This window comes from Thyridium curvatum, assembly GCF_004353045.1.
Source record: "Thyridium curvatum strain D216 chromosome Unknown NODE_149_length_36166_cov_88.617359, whole genome shotgun sequence".
Lineage (NCBI taxonomy): Eukaryota > Fungi > Ascomycota > Sordariomycetes > Thyridiales > Thyridiaceae > Thyridium > Thyridium curvatum.
Genome location: NW_022156904.1, coordinates 20399 through 36166, shown reverse-complemented (window position 1 = coordinate 36166; position 15768 = coordinate 20399). Strand labels below are relative to the sequence as shown.

Genomic DNA, 15768 nt, shown 5'->3' with positions numbered 1-15768 from the left:
GGTGCCGGATCTCCTGCCTGAGCTCCGAGTAGGCCTCGTCCGAGGTGGAGCGGGCGCCGTCGTCCTCGGCAAGGCCAACATGCACGAGCTCGCGCTCGAGGGGCTGACCGCGTCCTCGCTCGGCGGGCAGACCCTGAACCCGTACGACCTGGCCCGCACGCCCGGCGGCAGCAGCGGCGGCAGCGCCGCGGCGCTGGCCGCGAGCTTCGCCGTGCTCGCCACGGGCGGCGACACCGTCAACAGCATGCGCAGCCCCGCGAGCGCCAACGCCGTCTTCAGCTTCCGGCCCACGAGGGGCCTCGTCTCCAGGGCGGGCACCGTGCCCGTCAGCCGCACGCAGGACGCGCTGGGCGCCATGGCGCGGACGGTGTCGGATCTCGCGGTCGCGCTCAACGCCATGGCGAGTGTCGGGTTCGATGCGGAAGACGACATGACGGCGCTTGCGCCCGAGGAGGTCCGTGGGACCGACTACACCTCCGGGCTCAGAGGTGGGGATGCGAGCAGTCTCAGACTGGGTCTTCTCACCGGTTTTCTCAACTACACCGCCTCGGAGGAGACGACGCCCGTAAACGACGTCATCGCCGACATGGTGCGGCTGCTCAGATCCGCAGGCGCCACGGTCGTCCACATCACCGACGAGATCTACGACCCGACCGCCATCGCAAAGCTCGACATCCAGACGTACGAATACCGCGAGCAGCTTGACAAGTACCTCTCCAACGCCAACAACAACAACAACAACAACAACAACAACCTCGCCGCCAGCGGGCGGCGAGCACCCTCCTCCTTCGAAGAACTCTACTACCCCTTCCCAGACACAAACACAGACACAGACACGGACACGGACACGTCCTCGCGGCAGTTCCTCGTGATCCCCTCCCAATACGCCCACATCTCCAACGCCGCCGCCCGCTCCACCTCGGACGAGGCCTACTCGGAGCTCAGGCAGGAGATCCGGCACCTGACCGACGCCCTGCACGCCACGCTCGACACCCACGGCCTGGACGCGCTCATCTACCCGCAGCAGCGCAACCTCGTCGTCAGGGTCGGCTCGCCCTCGCAGAGCGGCCGGAACGGCCTCATGGCCGCGCTGACGGGCAGCCCCTCGGTACTCGTCCCGGCGGGGTTCTCTCCGCCCACAGAGGATGCCCCTGCCGGTGTGCCCGTGGGCATGGAGCTGCTCGGCCCGCCCTGGTCCGAGGCTCGACTGCTGCAGATTGCGCACCTCATCGAACAGATGTCCCCCGCAAGACGGGTTCCGCCGTTTACGAATCGCACTGTCGAGTCCAGGTCGTACCAGAGTGTGCCCAGTATCCAAACGCGGAGGGACAATATACCAGATGCATACCCCCTAGGGCAGTTGGGAACTACATGAGCACAGATATACAGCTTCGTTTGATACCCGTTTTGGTAAAGAAGGAGGACCTGATAACTCGATCGGATCTCAAGCTGATCACCCCTATACCGATAAATCTCCAAAAAGGCATCATTGGCCGCTTAAGATTCTATGTTTTCATTTTCATCAAGTATCCTGATGCTGAGGGGAAAATACAAGAAACAATGGTCCCTCGCTCGTGTCTACTGTCTGACGCTCTCTTGATATACACAAGTTGTTTGTATACAAATGAAACACTGCCTGCCCAACGCCTAACGATGGTTTGTATAAAATATCCTAAAACTAGGCCGATGCCTTTGCCGAACCTTGAACATGCTTCGAATGCAACTCCTCGACCGCCGGGATGATGAGGCTCTCGATCTCCATCTCCGGGTCCCCCTCGGGCAGCTGGGCCGGGTCCATGGGCTGATCCTCGGCCGTCCAGTTCTTATCCGCCGCGCCGACCAGCTGTTCCAGGCCGCTGATGGTCCCCTTGCGCCGGCCCATGGGCACGCGGATCCACCGGTCCGGACTACCCGGGGCGACAAAGACGACCTCCCACTTGCGCGTGGAGAGGAGGTTGCCAATCACAAGATGGTGCTGGTAGCGCTCGAGCGAGTACTTGGCCTTGTGCACCAGGATGGTCGGATCAGTCTCGAGCTTGAAGGACACAATCATGCCCTCGGGTGCCCACCCGTCTACCAAGTTCTTAAGAAACTTGGGGACGGGGTCGAGATCGACAATGAGGCGCTTGGACCGCGGCACGGCAGGCGATGAATCAAAGTTATCGAAGGTCTCCTCGTCTTCGGCCTCGTCTTGCTCTGCCGGCGCGGCTCCAACCTTTGCAGCACTCGCCCCGGCATCCATGACGCTGTCAGCAGCGTCAGTGGACTGGATCTTGTGCTCGGCCATGCGCTCCGGAGGCACAAAGAAGTCGGAGACGGCAGCGGCTAGGTACAGAAGCGCATTGGGGCCCAAGGGGCGCAGGAGCTGAGCGATCCCCCGCAGTTCCCACAGATAGTCGGTGATGGTGACGAAGGGCAGCATGAGCAGCATGTTGCCCTTCTTAGCGGCATTATACTTGCGCAGCACACCAAGCATCTTATCCTGGTACTCTGGGTTGGCAACAACGTTCCCATCTGACCCTTCGTGGAGGAAGTCAAGGAAGCAGTCAGTAGCATGGCTGTAGTGCCGACTGTATGGCTGGAGACTGAATTGGCGATGGAGGAAAATGACGGCATAGCCGGCCTCCAAGAAGTACTCGGCCGACGTGGCTCCACGGGTACCGGCGCTGAAGTTGTCAATGAACCGCACGGTCTGCTTCTCCAGCGGGACCGTGGTACCGCCAGAGGTGATCAACACGACTCGACGACTGGCAGCCGCATGGAAGTCGATGAAGGACCTTGCCAGTGAGATGTGACGGTCCAAGCCCTTGGGAGGATCGTTAGCGCTGAAGTACTGGTCCTCAGCGGCGGTAACGGGGTCCATGGGAGGGACGTCAGATTGCTGGTCAGTCACCATGCTGTCCTGTGAATCAGAAGCGACAGAGAAGATAGAAGACACCGGTGACAGTGGCCGGGATGTTGAGAGGTTGAAGGAAAGCGATAGAGATGAGGAGCTATCGCTCAGAGTGAGATGCGCCGGTCGATCCGTTGGGCTACGAGGCGCCATATTGTCAGTAAAAGATGCTCCAGTCCTGTCAGGCAAATAATAATAGGTGCAAAGTTCTCTTAGAGTACAGGATGGGTAAACCCCGACATCCACTCTGAAAGAAGCTGTCCCGGATTCATTTTTGTAAGCTCCGCGATGCCTTGATGTGCAAGGTTCCCGTTCCCCGGAGTATCGGGGTGGTGGTGGACACCATTGGAAGCCTCGGTCCCCGGCTCCCGCCGGAGTTGGGGAACAAGGTCCGCCCGCGGGGATGGAGGGAGGGCAGAGTGCTGCTCGTCACTGACGCAGAAGCTCCAGCTGTTGGGGAAATGGATGATGGCCGTCTTACCTTTGATGGTGCGCACTGAAAGATGCTCAGCTAGACTTGTACAAGTAGATTGCTCAGGCTGTATTGGAATCGCATGATTTGGTATGATCTGGGGATTGAACGAGTGGGAAAAGACATTGATGACTCTCGAGTTTACCGGGACCAAGAGGGCAAGAACATCTGATCGAGACACTGGGCCTAGCGGGCGGGGCAGGCGCAAGTAAGCCGCCTGCCATGCCTGCGAAGCCGAGGGGCTCTCAGCGGGGGCCTCGGGCGGACGCCTCGCTGCTACTCTTTTCTGATTGATTACCTAGTAGGTGCCTGTAGCAAGTGGGCGTCTGAATAGTTGGCTGAAGTTCATCAGGAGCTACCTCGATCTTAACAATCAATATCCTTGTCATATCCTTGCCCTGGAACTCGGCGAGCTCGGACGGGCTATCCCACTACCTAAATCCCATGGGCTTGATGGATAGATAAGTACTTCTGTTAGCAGTCCGTCAACTAATCTGACCCTCACTTGCTGTAGTTAGCTGTAATTGAGAGGCTCGGCACAAACTGTCACTCACCGCTTTGAACCTGAGTGGCAGAAACCCCCCTGGCCCCCACAAGTCTCCTCGCACTCCTGATTGATCTACCATGACGTTTTGAGACGGAAAAGGTTGTTCGTATTCTGTTTCATTTATACTCATTTACTTCGTAAATATATCTTAAATGTACATGCGGATGTCCCTCTCCCAAGCGCACTGCACCTCCTGCAGCAGGATCACCAAGCGTCCTTGGTAGCTTGATGGTGTTGAACAGCTAGGTTGTTGCTGGGAGCAGAAAGAAAATGAGCGTGAGGGTTCGAGAAGACCATCGAGTCTTTTGAGCGCAGGTCGGAATTCATTAATATCATTGACGTCTAGAGTCTGGTCCTGTGTCCTCTAACAGGGTCCTGTCATCCACAGTCTATGCTGGGAATCCCAAGATTGCACAGTTGCTCCTCTCGATGATTTTCCTACATCTACTAATGTGTCTTGGCCAGCAGCACATGAACTCTTCCATCTTGGCTGCCAAGTCGCATCGCACCATCCACCGTCATGAAAATCAAACCACCAGTGCAGTGCATACTCGTTTTTTTTCGATTTCGTCTGTCAAATGACTAACTACTTAGTACGAGCCTATGATGAATCCTCCGAAGATCTGATCGATGACTCCATGATGCAATTCCCGTCTGGCATCACTAGCGCCCGTATCCCACAGATCAATCAGGTCCAGATCCTAATCCCATGTGACCTCCATATGCGAAAATGAATCCATCGCAAGTCAAGGCAACGGTCTGAATGTGACCTTTACCAACCACCAAACGACTCGACAGGGGCGGCATCACCATCACCGGCAGCAGGAGCACCCCAGCCGTCAGCATCACCAGTCGCGCCCCAACCATCACCAGCGCCATCATTCTCCTCCCAGTCCGAGTCTGCCTCGAACTTGAGGTTGACGCGCGCGTCACCCTCCGGAACAAACTGCTGCAAGAAATCAGGGATCTCCTGGTCGGTCTCGAGCAATGTGCGAGTGAGAACACTGCCGAGACCCTCATCGCGGTCACAGTAGAAAGAGGTGGCCAAACCGCGGTGACCAATTCGTCCAGTGCGTCCTGTAATTGTGGTTAGCGAAAAAGATGGCTTCAAGGCCCATTGGGGTGCTTACCGATACGGTGCGTATACTCCTCGATACCGCCCATGTCAACGGACGGCAGATCGAAGTTGACAACGTGCATGACGTTGCGAACATCGATGCCACGGGCAGCAACACCCGTGGTGATCAGGATGGGCGCATCACCACGACGGAAAGCTCGCATGGCATCCTCACGCTCGCGCTGAGTGCGGTCGGCGTGCATCGAGGTGCATGGATAGCCCTGGTTGAACAGAAAATCGTCAAGCTCGTCCGCGGCACGCTTGTTGTTGACGAAGATGATGGTACGTGCAGGTGGCATCGAGGAAATCAAGTCGGTCAAAGCCTTGCGCTTCTGATGAGGTTCGACGAACACAACGCTCTGGCGAATGTTTCCATGGGTGCTGCCGGCACGTCCAACGCGGAAGCGCACGTGGGTCTCGGCTAGATGAGTCTTGGCAAGATCGCGGACCTTCTTGGGGAAGGTAGCAGAGAAGAGAAGATACTTGACATTGCCCTCCTCTTGCTCTGTTGCGTGGGTTAGCAAAAGCATAATCGAGTAAGAGAGTTGCAGGGGGGGCTAACCACCGCCAGAGAGGATCTTGTTGAACTCCTCCTCCCAGTCTTCGTGGAGCATCTCATCGGCTTCGTCAATGACCATGTACCGAACACGTCGGAGAGTGAGCACCTCCGGGCGCGCAATGAAGTCGACAAGGCGACCGGGGCTGGCAATCAGAACATCGCAGCCTTTGGCCAGAGACGCAATCTGGTCACGCATCGGACCACCGCCGTAGACGACGCAAGGACGCAGCATGGTGCGGTAGCAGAACTTCCGGGCCTCGTTGAAGATTTGAATGGCCAACTCGCGAGTTGGGCAAACGATGACCACAAGAGGCTCAGCCCTAACAGCGAGGTCAATGCCAGGGCGGAATGTTGCCGGGTTGGGGCGCTTTGCAGCCAACTTCTTGGCCTTGCCCATCAACTTGTTGAGGATAGGCACCATGTAGGCGGCCGTCTTGCCCGATCCTAAGGCAGTGTCAGTCAAAAGAAGCACAAATAAATGCGTTGAGATATGCCGTACCAGTCTGGGCGATGCCAATGACATCGTGGCCATCGTTGATGGCAGGCAGACAATACATCTGTATGGGGGTCGGGTTGACAAATCCAGCCAACTCGACATTGCGACGCATAGCAGGGTGCAGGCCGGCGTCGTCAAAATTGATGACAGGCTTGACCCGGACTGGGCCCTCCTGAGTCATCTCGATAGAGGCGATTCTGGCCATGTTAGATTGAGGATGAGGCGAGGAAGAAAGGAACAGGTGTGAGCATACTTCGAGAAATCAATGCCACCCGACTCGCGATTCTCGGGCTTGCCAAACAGCTGGAGCTCCAGATCCGGGAACTCAGGGCCAATGTCGCCCTCTTCACCATCCCACTCATACACAGCCGCATTGCCCTCCCAATTCTCCTTGCCCTGGGCCTCAGTAGTGGTGTACTGAGTGTAGTCATAAGGGACTGCTGGACCCTAGCCAGTAGCCTTCTCATCACCACCCTGGGCACCATCGGCTGGGGTTGCGTTCGGATCAGCCGCAACCTTCTGCTCGAGAACCGGTGCAGTAGTATCGGCAGAGTTCTCCTCCTTAACGGACGGAGTAGCACCGACAGGGGTTGCGGTCGCGTCACCCGCACCCCAGCCCTGGCTGGTGTTCCAGGCCGACATGATTGCAGTCACAGAAGATCCGGTGAGCTAAATATGAGAAGTGTTAGACGCCTAGATGAGTGAAGAGCGCACGCGGCTCAGAGAATGGAAGGGGTGAGAAAGAGTGAGTGGAGGACACCTGATAAACGAGGCCCGACAGAGGATGAATCGATGGTCAAAGGGACGAAGTAAAGATGCTGTGTGAAGAAGAGAGAAGGACCTGGGGGTAGAGAAGTGTCCAGGTTCAATGATGAGATGGTTTGATGCTTGCTCGGGCACGGAGAGGCAATCTCGATGAGGGGGATGACGATGATGATCTGATGTTTGGTCGATCCAGAAGACGGGATTGAGGAAGGAGAGGGGAGAACACGCGTCGTACCCAGAGATGAATAAGAAGTGTGAGGCTTGCGGTGACAAGCGGCGATCAAACCAGGGAGGGACAAGAGACGAAGAGGAGAGTTTGCTCAAGATGTTTGTGAAGTGGGATGCTTGCAGGGCAGGCAAAAGGAGGACGCGTGTATCTCGTGTTCTTGGGGTTTGGGAATGTGTTGGCGATGTTTGAATGGCAAATGTGAAAATATTTGGGGAAGCAGCGAAGGAGGGAGGTGTGAAGCAGGGAAAGGTAAACACTTACTGCAAAAGGTTCGCGTTGTTGATGATCGTGATGACCGTGGGGGAAGGCGATGATTGAGGGTATCGGTGAGGCAACTCGAAGTCGTCCGAGAAGGAGGAGGGATCGCCCTTGCGGATGAGACTCGGGTTGACGAGGGAGATGATGAGGGAGGAAAAAAAGAGGGGGAAGGGAAAAGAGAAGAGAAGAGGGGGAAGGACCCTTTTATAGGCGAGGAAAGTGGAAAGCGCAGCCCAGGATCACTCCTTGCAGTCTGTGCGGGGGCCTAAACCCTAATTGTCTGGCAGAATAAAGATGAAATGATGATCGTTGTTGCCTGGAGTGATTGAATTTGGAATCGAGGGATCCCTAGGGCGTGTGGTGATGTTGTGATGTGGTGTGCGGCTAGCTGGAGCCTTGCGTCACAGATCGTGAGACAGAGGGCCTGGGGGGCATGGGGCCAAAAAGGGCCAAGGGCGTGGGACCAAGGTCTTTCTAGTGCGGCCACACACTAGTGGATGTCGCCGCCGCAGTGGCCAGCAAGAGGGATGTCGTTGGGGGGTTGAGGCAGGCCATGGAAACACAGCTCCGATCAAAGCAGGTCGGTGATGCTGTTTCCAAGCCTCAAATAGACCGGAACTCCTCGCTGCCAGGAACCCTCCAACCTCCCAGGGAAACAATCACAGGCAGAGGACTGCACCAAAGGCATTGATCCCACAACAGCCGTCCAGGCGGGCTTTGTGTGCCAAGACAATGGAAGGTCGGAACTCTGAAAACCGGATTCAGGGGTAATGGATTGGCATTACTGCAAGTCTGGTATCAAGTGTGAACTTCCGAATCTAAGAACAAAAACGCCTTTAGCCTTTCATCAAGTCATCATTGGCCGCCCTCGCCACTCGGTCGCCTCAACCAGACACGGTCTCGTCGTAGTCGCCCATGCCCTCCTTCAAAACCTGATCAAGGGTAGCAGCGGCTCGGCCCACGGCACCGCCCTCTTTCTTCGCCTCGTCGACAGCCTTGGTCATCAGAGATCGCCATTTTCGATTGAAGGCGCGCTGCCTGTCCTCTCTGTCGGCATACATCTCTCCATCCTCGTCCCGTGGTGCCCCAAAGATATTGAGATACGCGAAAGGATTCGTGGCGCGAGACACGCGGTTTAGATTATCCCAGTACATCTGCGGGTTATGAGCTGAGCGCTTCTCGGGATGGAACCCGATGTCCAGGAACTTGGCCAAGACCGATATTTGCCTCGCATACGACTGACCACCTTTCAAGGCACCAAAGGTGGACTTCGGGGCCGATGTCCAGCCCTTGGAAGTCTTACTAGAGGTGCTGGGCACGAGTGTGCTCCATCCCATCATAGCGGCGAAGCTGTTGAGTGTCTTCATCCAGCCTCCGGGACAGGAGACGACTTCATCTCCCGCGACGTCCAGAAGCCACTCCATAACGCTGAGTGTATCATCTCTTATCTCGGCAGACAGGTGTGTAACGCCAGCACGGATAAAGAGTAGAATCTTTTCAGCCACCGGTCTGACCTCTGGCGCAGGCAACGCCCGAAAAAGCTTCAGGAGCTGCGTCCTCACGGGAGCAGAAGCATCGGACACAAGAGGAAGCAGCTTGCTCAGTACGACTGGTGTGCCTACCGGGTTGTTGGGCGGGTTAACGGACAGCTGCCCGGTCAGGAAGGCCAAAGCATCCTTCCGCTGGCTATCTGAACGGGATGTTGCAGCCAACGACAGGTTGTGTTTGAACTGCTCCACAGGATCTGGCGCATCTTCCGAAAGAGACTGCTGCGCAACGACGATAGCTACATGCAAAGTCAACAAACTGCCCAAATCCTGCGACCTGCGTACATACCCTTTGATTTGAAACTTGTGTCTGTAAAGTTCGAAGCCTTTGGCTTTGTTTTCCCAACTTTCAGTTTGGTTTTCTGTGGCGTCGTTCGTTAGGAGTGTGTGCTGACAGCGTTTGCATCGCCCCGATATGGTGACTTACCTGGAAGTCCTTTTGCTTCTCCTTCTTTTTTCTATTACTTGAGCCCATCTTGGAACTCTATGAGATGTGTCCAATATGAGTCCCAGCATGAGAGCAGCACAAGAATGCCAATTTCAACCCTGATTGTTATTCTCCTTCAAGGCTAGGCGTTGATGGTTCTGGATGAAATTTTAGCGGTGAGGGCCGGCAGAATCATATCCACAGCACACCACCCACACATAGGAGTTGGTGGAGCTAGACTCCATTCCCCATAAACCCAGGAACATTGGAGCTTCAGGAGCTTTGATGTGATCGGGGCCAAGTTTCGCGCGTTGAGCACAACTACTGCAAAAATATCAAGCATGGCAGAACCTCTTCCGGTAAGCCATGAACTCACTCCATGTTTGATATCCTTTTCAGGCCTTGCATACTGATGAGCTGTATTCCAGTCAGGTAGTGCAGACGCGCTCGAGGAGACCTTGGGCAGACTGTCCAAAAAGGCCGGGGTGCAAGCCACCATCGTGCTCGACAGGACATCGGGAGCCATACTCAAGACTAGCGGCCAGATATCCTGGATTCGATCCACGAAAACAAACGGCGCGAGCTCGCAAGCCCAATCGCAAGTGGCCTTTTCCACTGAAGCCAATACATCGCAGCCCAGCGAGCAGCAAGGGGCAGAGGAGCTGGCAGCGCTGGTCTGGGCCTTTGTCAAAACGGCGGGCACATTGGTCGATGAGATCGATTCAGAGGTAAGCGGCCTCGCTTTCTGGCTTTTCCCTGACTGGTCTGACCGGAACTAGGATGAGCTCAAGCTGCTGCGTCTACGAACCCGCAAACAGGAGCTGGTCATCGTTCCCGATACAAAATACCTACTCATCGTGATCCACGAGACACCGCCAGCTTAGGGAAAGGGTAGCACAACAAAGATACGATGGCGACATGCCCCGAGTCCCCTCCGGTTTCCATGCCAAAATCAACTGCGCAAGGCACGGCTGGCTGAGACGATCTCGCTGCTATGCAGTTCACTAGTTTGAAAGAAACATGTCCCTATGGCAATGGGGCGGTCTCTGCCAATGTACGGCTGCGAAGGTCGTAGGGTTCTGCTCTATCATAGGAGCCTGCATCGCATAGATTTGACTGCATTCGCCTACCCAAGACCCTAACGCCATACCGCAATCACCGCTCCTGGAGACGCCATGTTTTGTCGCTCGATAAGACCCAAATTTGACAATGGACGGGGCGCTTCCAGTCTACTGAGGAGGCAGAAGGAGGAGGTTGGGGAATGGTGCGCAGACCGCACCTTATCTAAGAAGAGCATAAAGCTGTACGGGATGTTCATGCCACTTGCCCAGCATTCCAAAATGGGTAGAGTTATTCAGCCTGCGATAAACGAAATGAGCGGTTGTCGCAACGCTGTTTATCCCGTGCTTCACACATAATGGCACAGACAAATATACCCACCCACGATAGACGATAGGATGCGAGCATTTGATGCACACAGTCGGTGATTGCATCGTCGTGAGAAGCTGGGCAAGCGAGCTGCTCTGTCCGTACCGACAATGCATCACTTCGTAATTCGCAGTCATTCTTGACGACAGAGATGGGACAGGTAGACCAAAAAGATCCGCACTGGGTCTGTGCGGACCCAGTTGATGTGAATCATGATCGACGCCATGGACGGAGCATGATGGAAAACAAAGATAGAAGCAGGTATCCTTCCGGAAAGCTCCAGCCAGTACGAAGAGGAAGCAGTCGTGATAGATTGCGTCAGACCTTGCTGGCCGTCGCAAAACCTGCATGGGCAGTATCAAACATCTGGTTAGCGCACTCAACCTGCAGCAGCACAGCCCTTGTCCTTCGAAACGCCAAGCATCAGCTTGCTCCGGCATTGAACCCACTCCATCAAGCCGCCTTGTCAGCTCTGTTTGACTAGATCTCGAACAGCCATAGCCGGCCGCCACGTTCATGTTGGAGCCCACATGGGCCGGCTGCCGCCAGGGTACATCGCGATACAGAACATGGCCTGATAACAGGTTTTCTTAAGGAACTTGCACCTGCATGGCATGGGTGGCAGTAGCTTTAATGGCTGGTGGTTTCCCATCCCCCAGCTTGCCTCATACCAGAGCAAGCCTACATACATTACCTAGCAAGCCTGGATCTAATAACCCGTCTCTTAAGATATACAATCTGAGACAGCCGATAATCCCCTGTCCCTTCGATACCTCTGTCCTTGCCTCTTTTTGAGTTCTAGAAACTTTTGTTTCCCTTTATTTTACTTTTTTTATCTTGCTTTGGCCCAAACCTTTTCAATCCTGCGCCGTCGTGTTGATGATCTTTACCGGTTTGCCTCAACGCCGGCAGCTTCATGTCTGTACGCGAAGTAGGCGGCAAACCGCATACGGCAGACGGCAGCTGACAGCCCTCGAGTATTGATTAAACCGAGCCCAAGTGCCTTTTCGGTGCTGCCCAACTGGCCGGCCCTCCTCGCCCCCGACGATCTATCGCAGTGCAGCTGGCTGTCTCGGCGCATTGGCGGCAAGACAAGAACGATGCCTTCATTCTCCTTGCTCAAGCGGTCTTCCAGGAAGGAAGTCAATGGCAACCTCTCAGATGCAACTTCGGGCGAGGTGAGCTCGCACCAGAGCGCTGTGTCGATCCCAACAACATCGGACGGGGTCAGCAGCAGCAATAGCAACAGCGAAGGCAGCCGCGAGCAGAAGAAAGCGAGGCGACACTCGCGGCGCGACATTCTTCATGATTTCATCCAGCGGTCCATCCGCGGGACGCCAGGCGCAGGCGCAGGCGCAGGCGCAGGCACAGGGCCGGGAGGCAGATCGACCCCTCAGCGGGCCTCGATTCCAGAGTCAACGGTATGGCCTAGCGTTCCATCGTCCCCACTGCCGCTTCCATCTTCCCGTTTCCTCAGGCGTTGCATCCCTGCAGCCCAGACTGCTTCGGGCCCCGCCAAGAGCGCTGTAACGACCGACGGCCAGTGTCGTGCCATTGCGACGGTCCATTGCAAGGGCCCGCGCCCGCGATGGCCTCCCGCGTGATCACCCCATGCCTCCTCCTCTGTTCCTGACTCTGCGAATTTGTTCCTCGTATGAGGCTTGACATCCAATCCATATTCTAACCCCCCTTTTTTCATCTGCATTTATGTTGGCATTGTGAATCTCCTCTACATAGTCTTTTCGATGCAATTGGTCTGTCAATTGCCGGCGTGCGAAGCTGACTTACACCGGGTTCTGGTGATCTCATAGGCCTCGCCTCCGCTCCGATCTACGGACAGTCCCGTCTCTCCGCGCTCGCCCGTCAATCCCAACAAGCCCTTACCGTCACCACCGCCCCCCGGTAGCGAGAACGACATCGGACCTCCGGCCAAGCCAGTCCTCAAGCTTGCCAGAATTATGTCGACGCTGACCGACGAAGACCTCGAGAAGCTCTTCTCGGGCGCCCCGCAGTACTTCGCCCGGTCCGAGGGCCATTTCACCGGCGCGCCGCATCCCAGCGTTGCTTTCCCCTGGGATGAGTCTCTTGAGATTAGAGACCTCACAGACCATACACAGATTGAGGATGAAGCATGGGGAGGCGTGACGGCCTGGCCGCACCTCATCCGGCGCGAGTCGTCCCACCGACGCAAGTCCATCGCCGACAGCCGGAAACGGGCCCATTTCTACCCTCGATGCCGTGAGAGACCCAGTATGCTCAGCATGCAGGGCTTGGAGAAGGGCACCGTGGGATATCAGGCGGCTCTGGAGATGGCTGTCGGGGATGCGCTGCAGGAAGAACAGTTCGGCTTCGACAGCATGGGCCACAAGGCCAATGCTGTAATCGAGGCTCGACGCAGACTGCTGACGTCAAAGCTGGGCCTGCGGCATCTCGAGGAAGACGCTATTATGGAAGGACTGCTCAAGAATGGAGCGAGATACGGCAACAACAACATGAAGGACAGCCGCGCCTCCACCAAATTCTACAATGAGCTCTTCCTCGGGATCCTCCACCCGCCAACGAGAGTGTTGGACCACTATGATCCCTACAGTCTCTCGGTGCAGATCCAGGCCCTTCTCAAGGTTTTGGCGATGCCGAATGTGTGGATTGACTTCTCGCATGTGGAGTGGCGCATTCGACTCGGCCAGATTCTCTGGGCGGCAGAAACCGAGGATGATGTGCACGACGGAGCGTCGATTCAGATGAGCGGGACGGCAGACGAGAGACAGGAGGAGCGGTACTGGCTCTTGTTACAGATTCTGCTCGGCACAGAGCTACTGATCCGTCTCGATGCGATAACGGAAGGGGACGAGCTGGGGACCGAGAGCATATCGCCCTCGGAAGTGCACCGGTTCGAAAAGGACGCCAACACATCAGTGAAATGGACGTTGATTCTTGCGCGAGCATGGCTGGAGAACATCGAGATCTCGAAGTCGGAACCAGCTGGATCCGACCAGACGGCACAGAACCATACCGGATGGCTTGCGACCTTGACCAAGCGGATCTCGCTGTCGGCTGAAGGTGGCCACCTGCCCCACTCTCATCACCATAGCCAGCAAAAGAAGCACATGGTGTATGCGATGAAAGGAAGGCATAGCCAGCGCCAGGTGGATGGCCTCACCCACTTCGCGCGAAGGCTCAGGTGGCCTGGTATCGAAGGGTACGCGAAGGTCATTACGGACAACTGCAGGGCCGTTACGGAAGGGACGCCGTTGAGTACTCCGTTGACGACCCCGGCTCCCGGCGGTACACCTCGGTCTTCCTATTTTGGCGGAGACGGCATCCCGACGGCGAACATCAAGCGGCAGCCCTCAAGACAGCGTAAGGTGGCTGCCGGGCTCAACCCTTCTGGCTGGCTGTCTCGCAGCTTCATCTCCGGCTTCATGCTTCCCGGGGAGGGGATGTATCACTTCCTCATGGCTACGCTCCTCGAGAACGACAAGGAAGCCATGTCTACGTTAGGTCCCATGGCTAACCTTTGTGGGGGCTTCGTGTACCGGGGAAAGAGTTTCTGGAGCACGGCTTGCATCGTCGGGCGCGTGCTGGCAGCTGGCAAGGGGTCTGCTGAGTGTATGGGCTGGATCTCGAGCGATATCACACCCCAAGGCATTGCTGATTCGTGGGTCAACGTTGAAGTTGAGGAGCTCCGAGGTGCGTCGGTGCAATGGAAATACATTAAGGGGCCAAATTCATGCTGACACAATCACAGATGAAGTCATCAATATCAACAAGCGGGCTCGTCTCTGGGGCAAGGCCAATATTGAGAAGTCATCCTCGATTCTTGGCGAGGCGGACCCAGCGTCGGTCCTCCCAGCCGACTTTATCATCCCCCACGAGAACAACTACGGGGACTCCCCTCCACCGAACTTGAGCATCGTCCTCAAGTCTCTCAACCTGTTCGCCCCCGTGGATTCAGTGCATACGACGCCCACGGAGGAGAACACGCCAGCTCCTACCCCCTTCTCTGAAGTCAGCAAGATTCCCGAAATCCACACCTACCCGGCAGCCATCTCATTCTCCGTCACCGAAGAGGATGAGTTCGAGGGTACAGAATATACCTTGGCTTTATCGCACGATATCCACTTCGTCACGGCTCATCCTTGTGTTCCTTCAAAACATGTCAAGATTATGAAATCACCATCGAGTCCAACCATTCAGCAAATCGACGTTTCGGATAGCGGCATGACGCCGCACCAGTCCTCACCCGCGGCCATTACTGGTAAGCACCTGGGACAGTCTGTGTTCCCAACTCATTTACTAAGTGATCTCATTTTGCTATAGGTCATCCGCTCCACAAGTCGTATACATACGCAGCAATGCATCTTTCAGATCTTTTGGAGAAGGAGGCCTGGACCCTAGAACAGCACCTCAACAACTACAGGTCGTCGTCCCACCGGCCCAGCCTCACGCCCGCGACAACAGACACCACGCCCAAGGTCCTGGTCATCGACTGCATCACGGGCTTCACGCCGCAGCCGCTGGCGCACGAGGTCCCCCTGTCGCCCGTGGTCAGCCGCTCCAGCTCGGAGATGAGCCCGCTCTCGCCCGTGAGCTCGCGGGAGGAGGCGGCGCAGAGCATGCACCACGAGACCAGGCGTAGACAGTTTGGGTCGGACGTGGAGATCCTGATCCGGGCGTTCTGCGCCGAGAAGGGGTGGAATGCGCTCATCAGCCGGAGGAGGAGGGGGTGCCTCTCGTGCGCCATCCGAGAGGCGGGAGCGCTGGGGTGGAAGGTCGTGGTGCGGGTGGACTGATATGGAGAGCCGAGCAGGCAGGCAGGCTGGCAGGCAGGCAACACGATCAAGTACATATATTATCAAACTTGCGCCGTGGTATGGGTATTGAGTTGCTGTACATGTACGTACCTGGGGCTGGCCACGACTCATGCTGTTGCATTCGCTAGCTAGGCAAAGAGAAGCGCTTTGGTGTGTGGTGCAGCTTATTGCCCCCCCGAAAGGGCTATCAATGCCAATTACATACTTTGAGTGATG

General features: G+C 56.2%; 6 protein-coding genes across 6 annotated transcripts; 3 read left to right on the top strand and 3 right to left on the bottom strand.

Moving 5' to 3' along the window:
* Positions 1-79: 79 nt before the first annotated feature.
* Positions 80-1375, top strand: E0L32_012273 (uncharacterized protein; the record flags this gene model as incomplete). The annotated part of the gene is made up of 1 exon (XM_031135096.1): positions 80-1375. The coding sequence occupies one exon, from the start codon at positions 80-82 to the stop codon at positions 1373-1375; it is 1296 nt and encodes a 431-aa protein (XP_030998976.1).
* A 303-nt stretch (positions 1376-1678) lies between these two features.
* On the bottom strand, positions 1679-3046 carry E0L32_012272 (uncharacterized protein; the record flags this gene model as incomplete). Its single annotated transcript, XM_031135095.1, has 1 exon — positions 1679-3046. One exon carries the CDS (start codon positions 3044-3046, stop codon positions 1679-1681), a length of 1368 nt encoding a protein of 455 aa, XP_030998975.1.
* A 1638-nt stretch (positions 3047-4684) lies between these two features.
* On the bottom strand, positions 4685-6726 carry E0L32_012271 (uncharacterized protein; the record flags this gene model as incomplete). Its single annotated transcript, XM_031135094.1, has 6 exons — positions 4685-4989; positions 5043-5534; positions 5592-6032; positions 6088-6281; positions 6338-6521; positions 6567-6726. The coding sequence occupies 6 exons, from the start codon at positions 6724-6726 to the stop codon at positions 4685-4687; spliced, it is 1776 nt and encodes a 591-aa protein (XP_030998974.1).
* A 1494-nt stretch (positions 6727-8220) lies between these two features.
* Positions 8221-9358, bottom strand: E0L32_012270 (uncharacterized protein; the record flags this gene model as incomplete). Its single annotated transcript, XM_031135093.1, has 3 exons — positions 8221-9122; positions 9173-9245; positions 9311-9358. 3 exons carry the CDS (start codon positions 9356-9358, stop codon positions 8221-8223), a joined length of 1023 nt encoding a protein of 340 aa, XP_030998973.1.
* Positions 9359-9651: 293 nt separating this feature from the next.
* E0L32_012269 (uncharacterized protein) lies at positions 9652-10194 on the top strand (the record flags this gene model as incomplete). The annotated part of the gene is made up of 3 exons (XM_031135092.1): positions 9652-9669; positions 9739-10038; positions 10090-10194. 3 exons carry the CDS (start codon positions 9652-9654, stop codon positions 10192-10194), a joined length of 423 nt encoding a protein of 140 aa, XP_030998972.1.
* A 1644-nt stretch (positions 10195-11838) lies between these two features.
* E0L32_012268 (uncharacterized protein) lies at positions 11839-15377 on the top strand (the record flags this gene model as incomplete). Its single annotated transcript, XM_031135089.1, has 4 exons — positions 11839-12159; positions 12550-14428; positions 14487-15012; positions 15059-15377. 4 exons carry the CDS (start codon positions 11839-11841, stop codon positions 15375-15377), a joined length of 3045 nt encoding a protein of 1014 aa, XP_030998971.1.
* Positions 15378-15768: the final 391 nt, after the last annotated feature.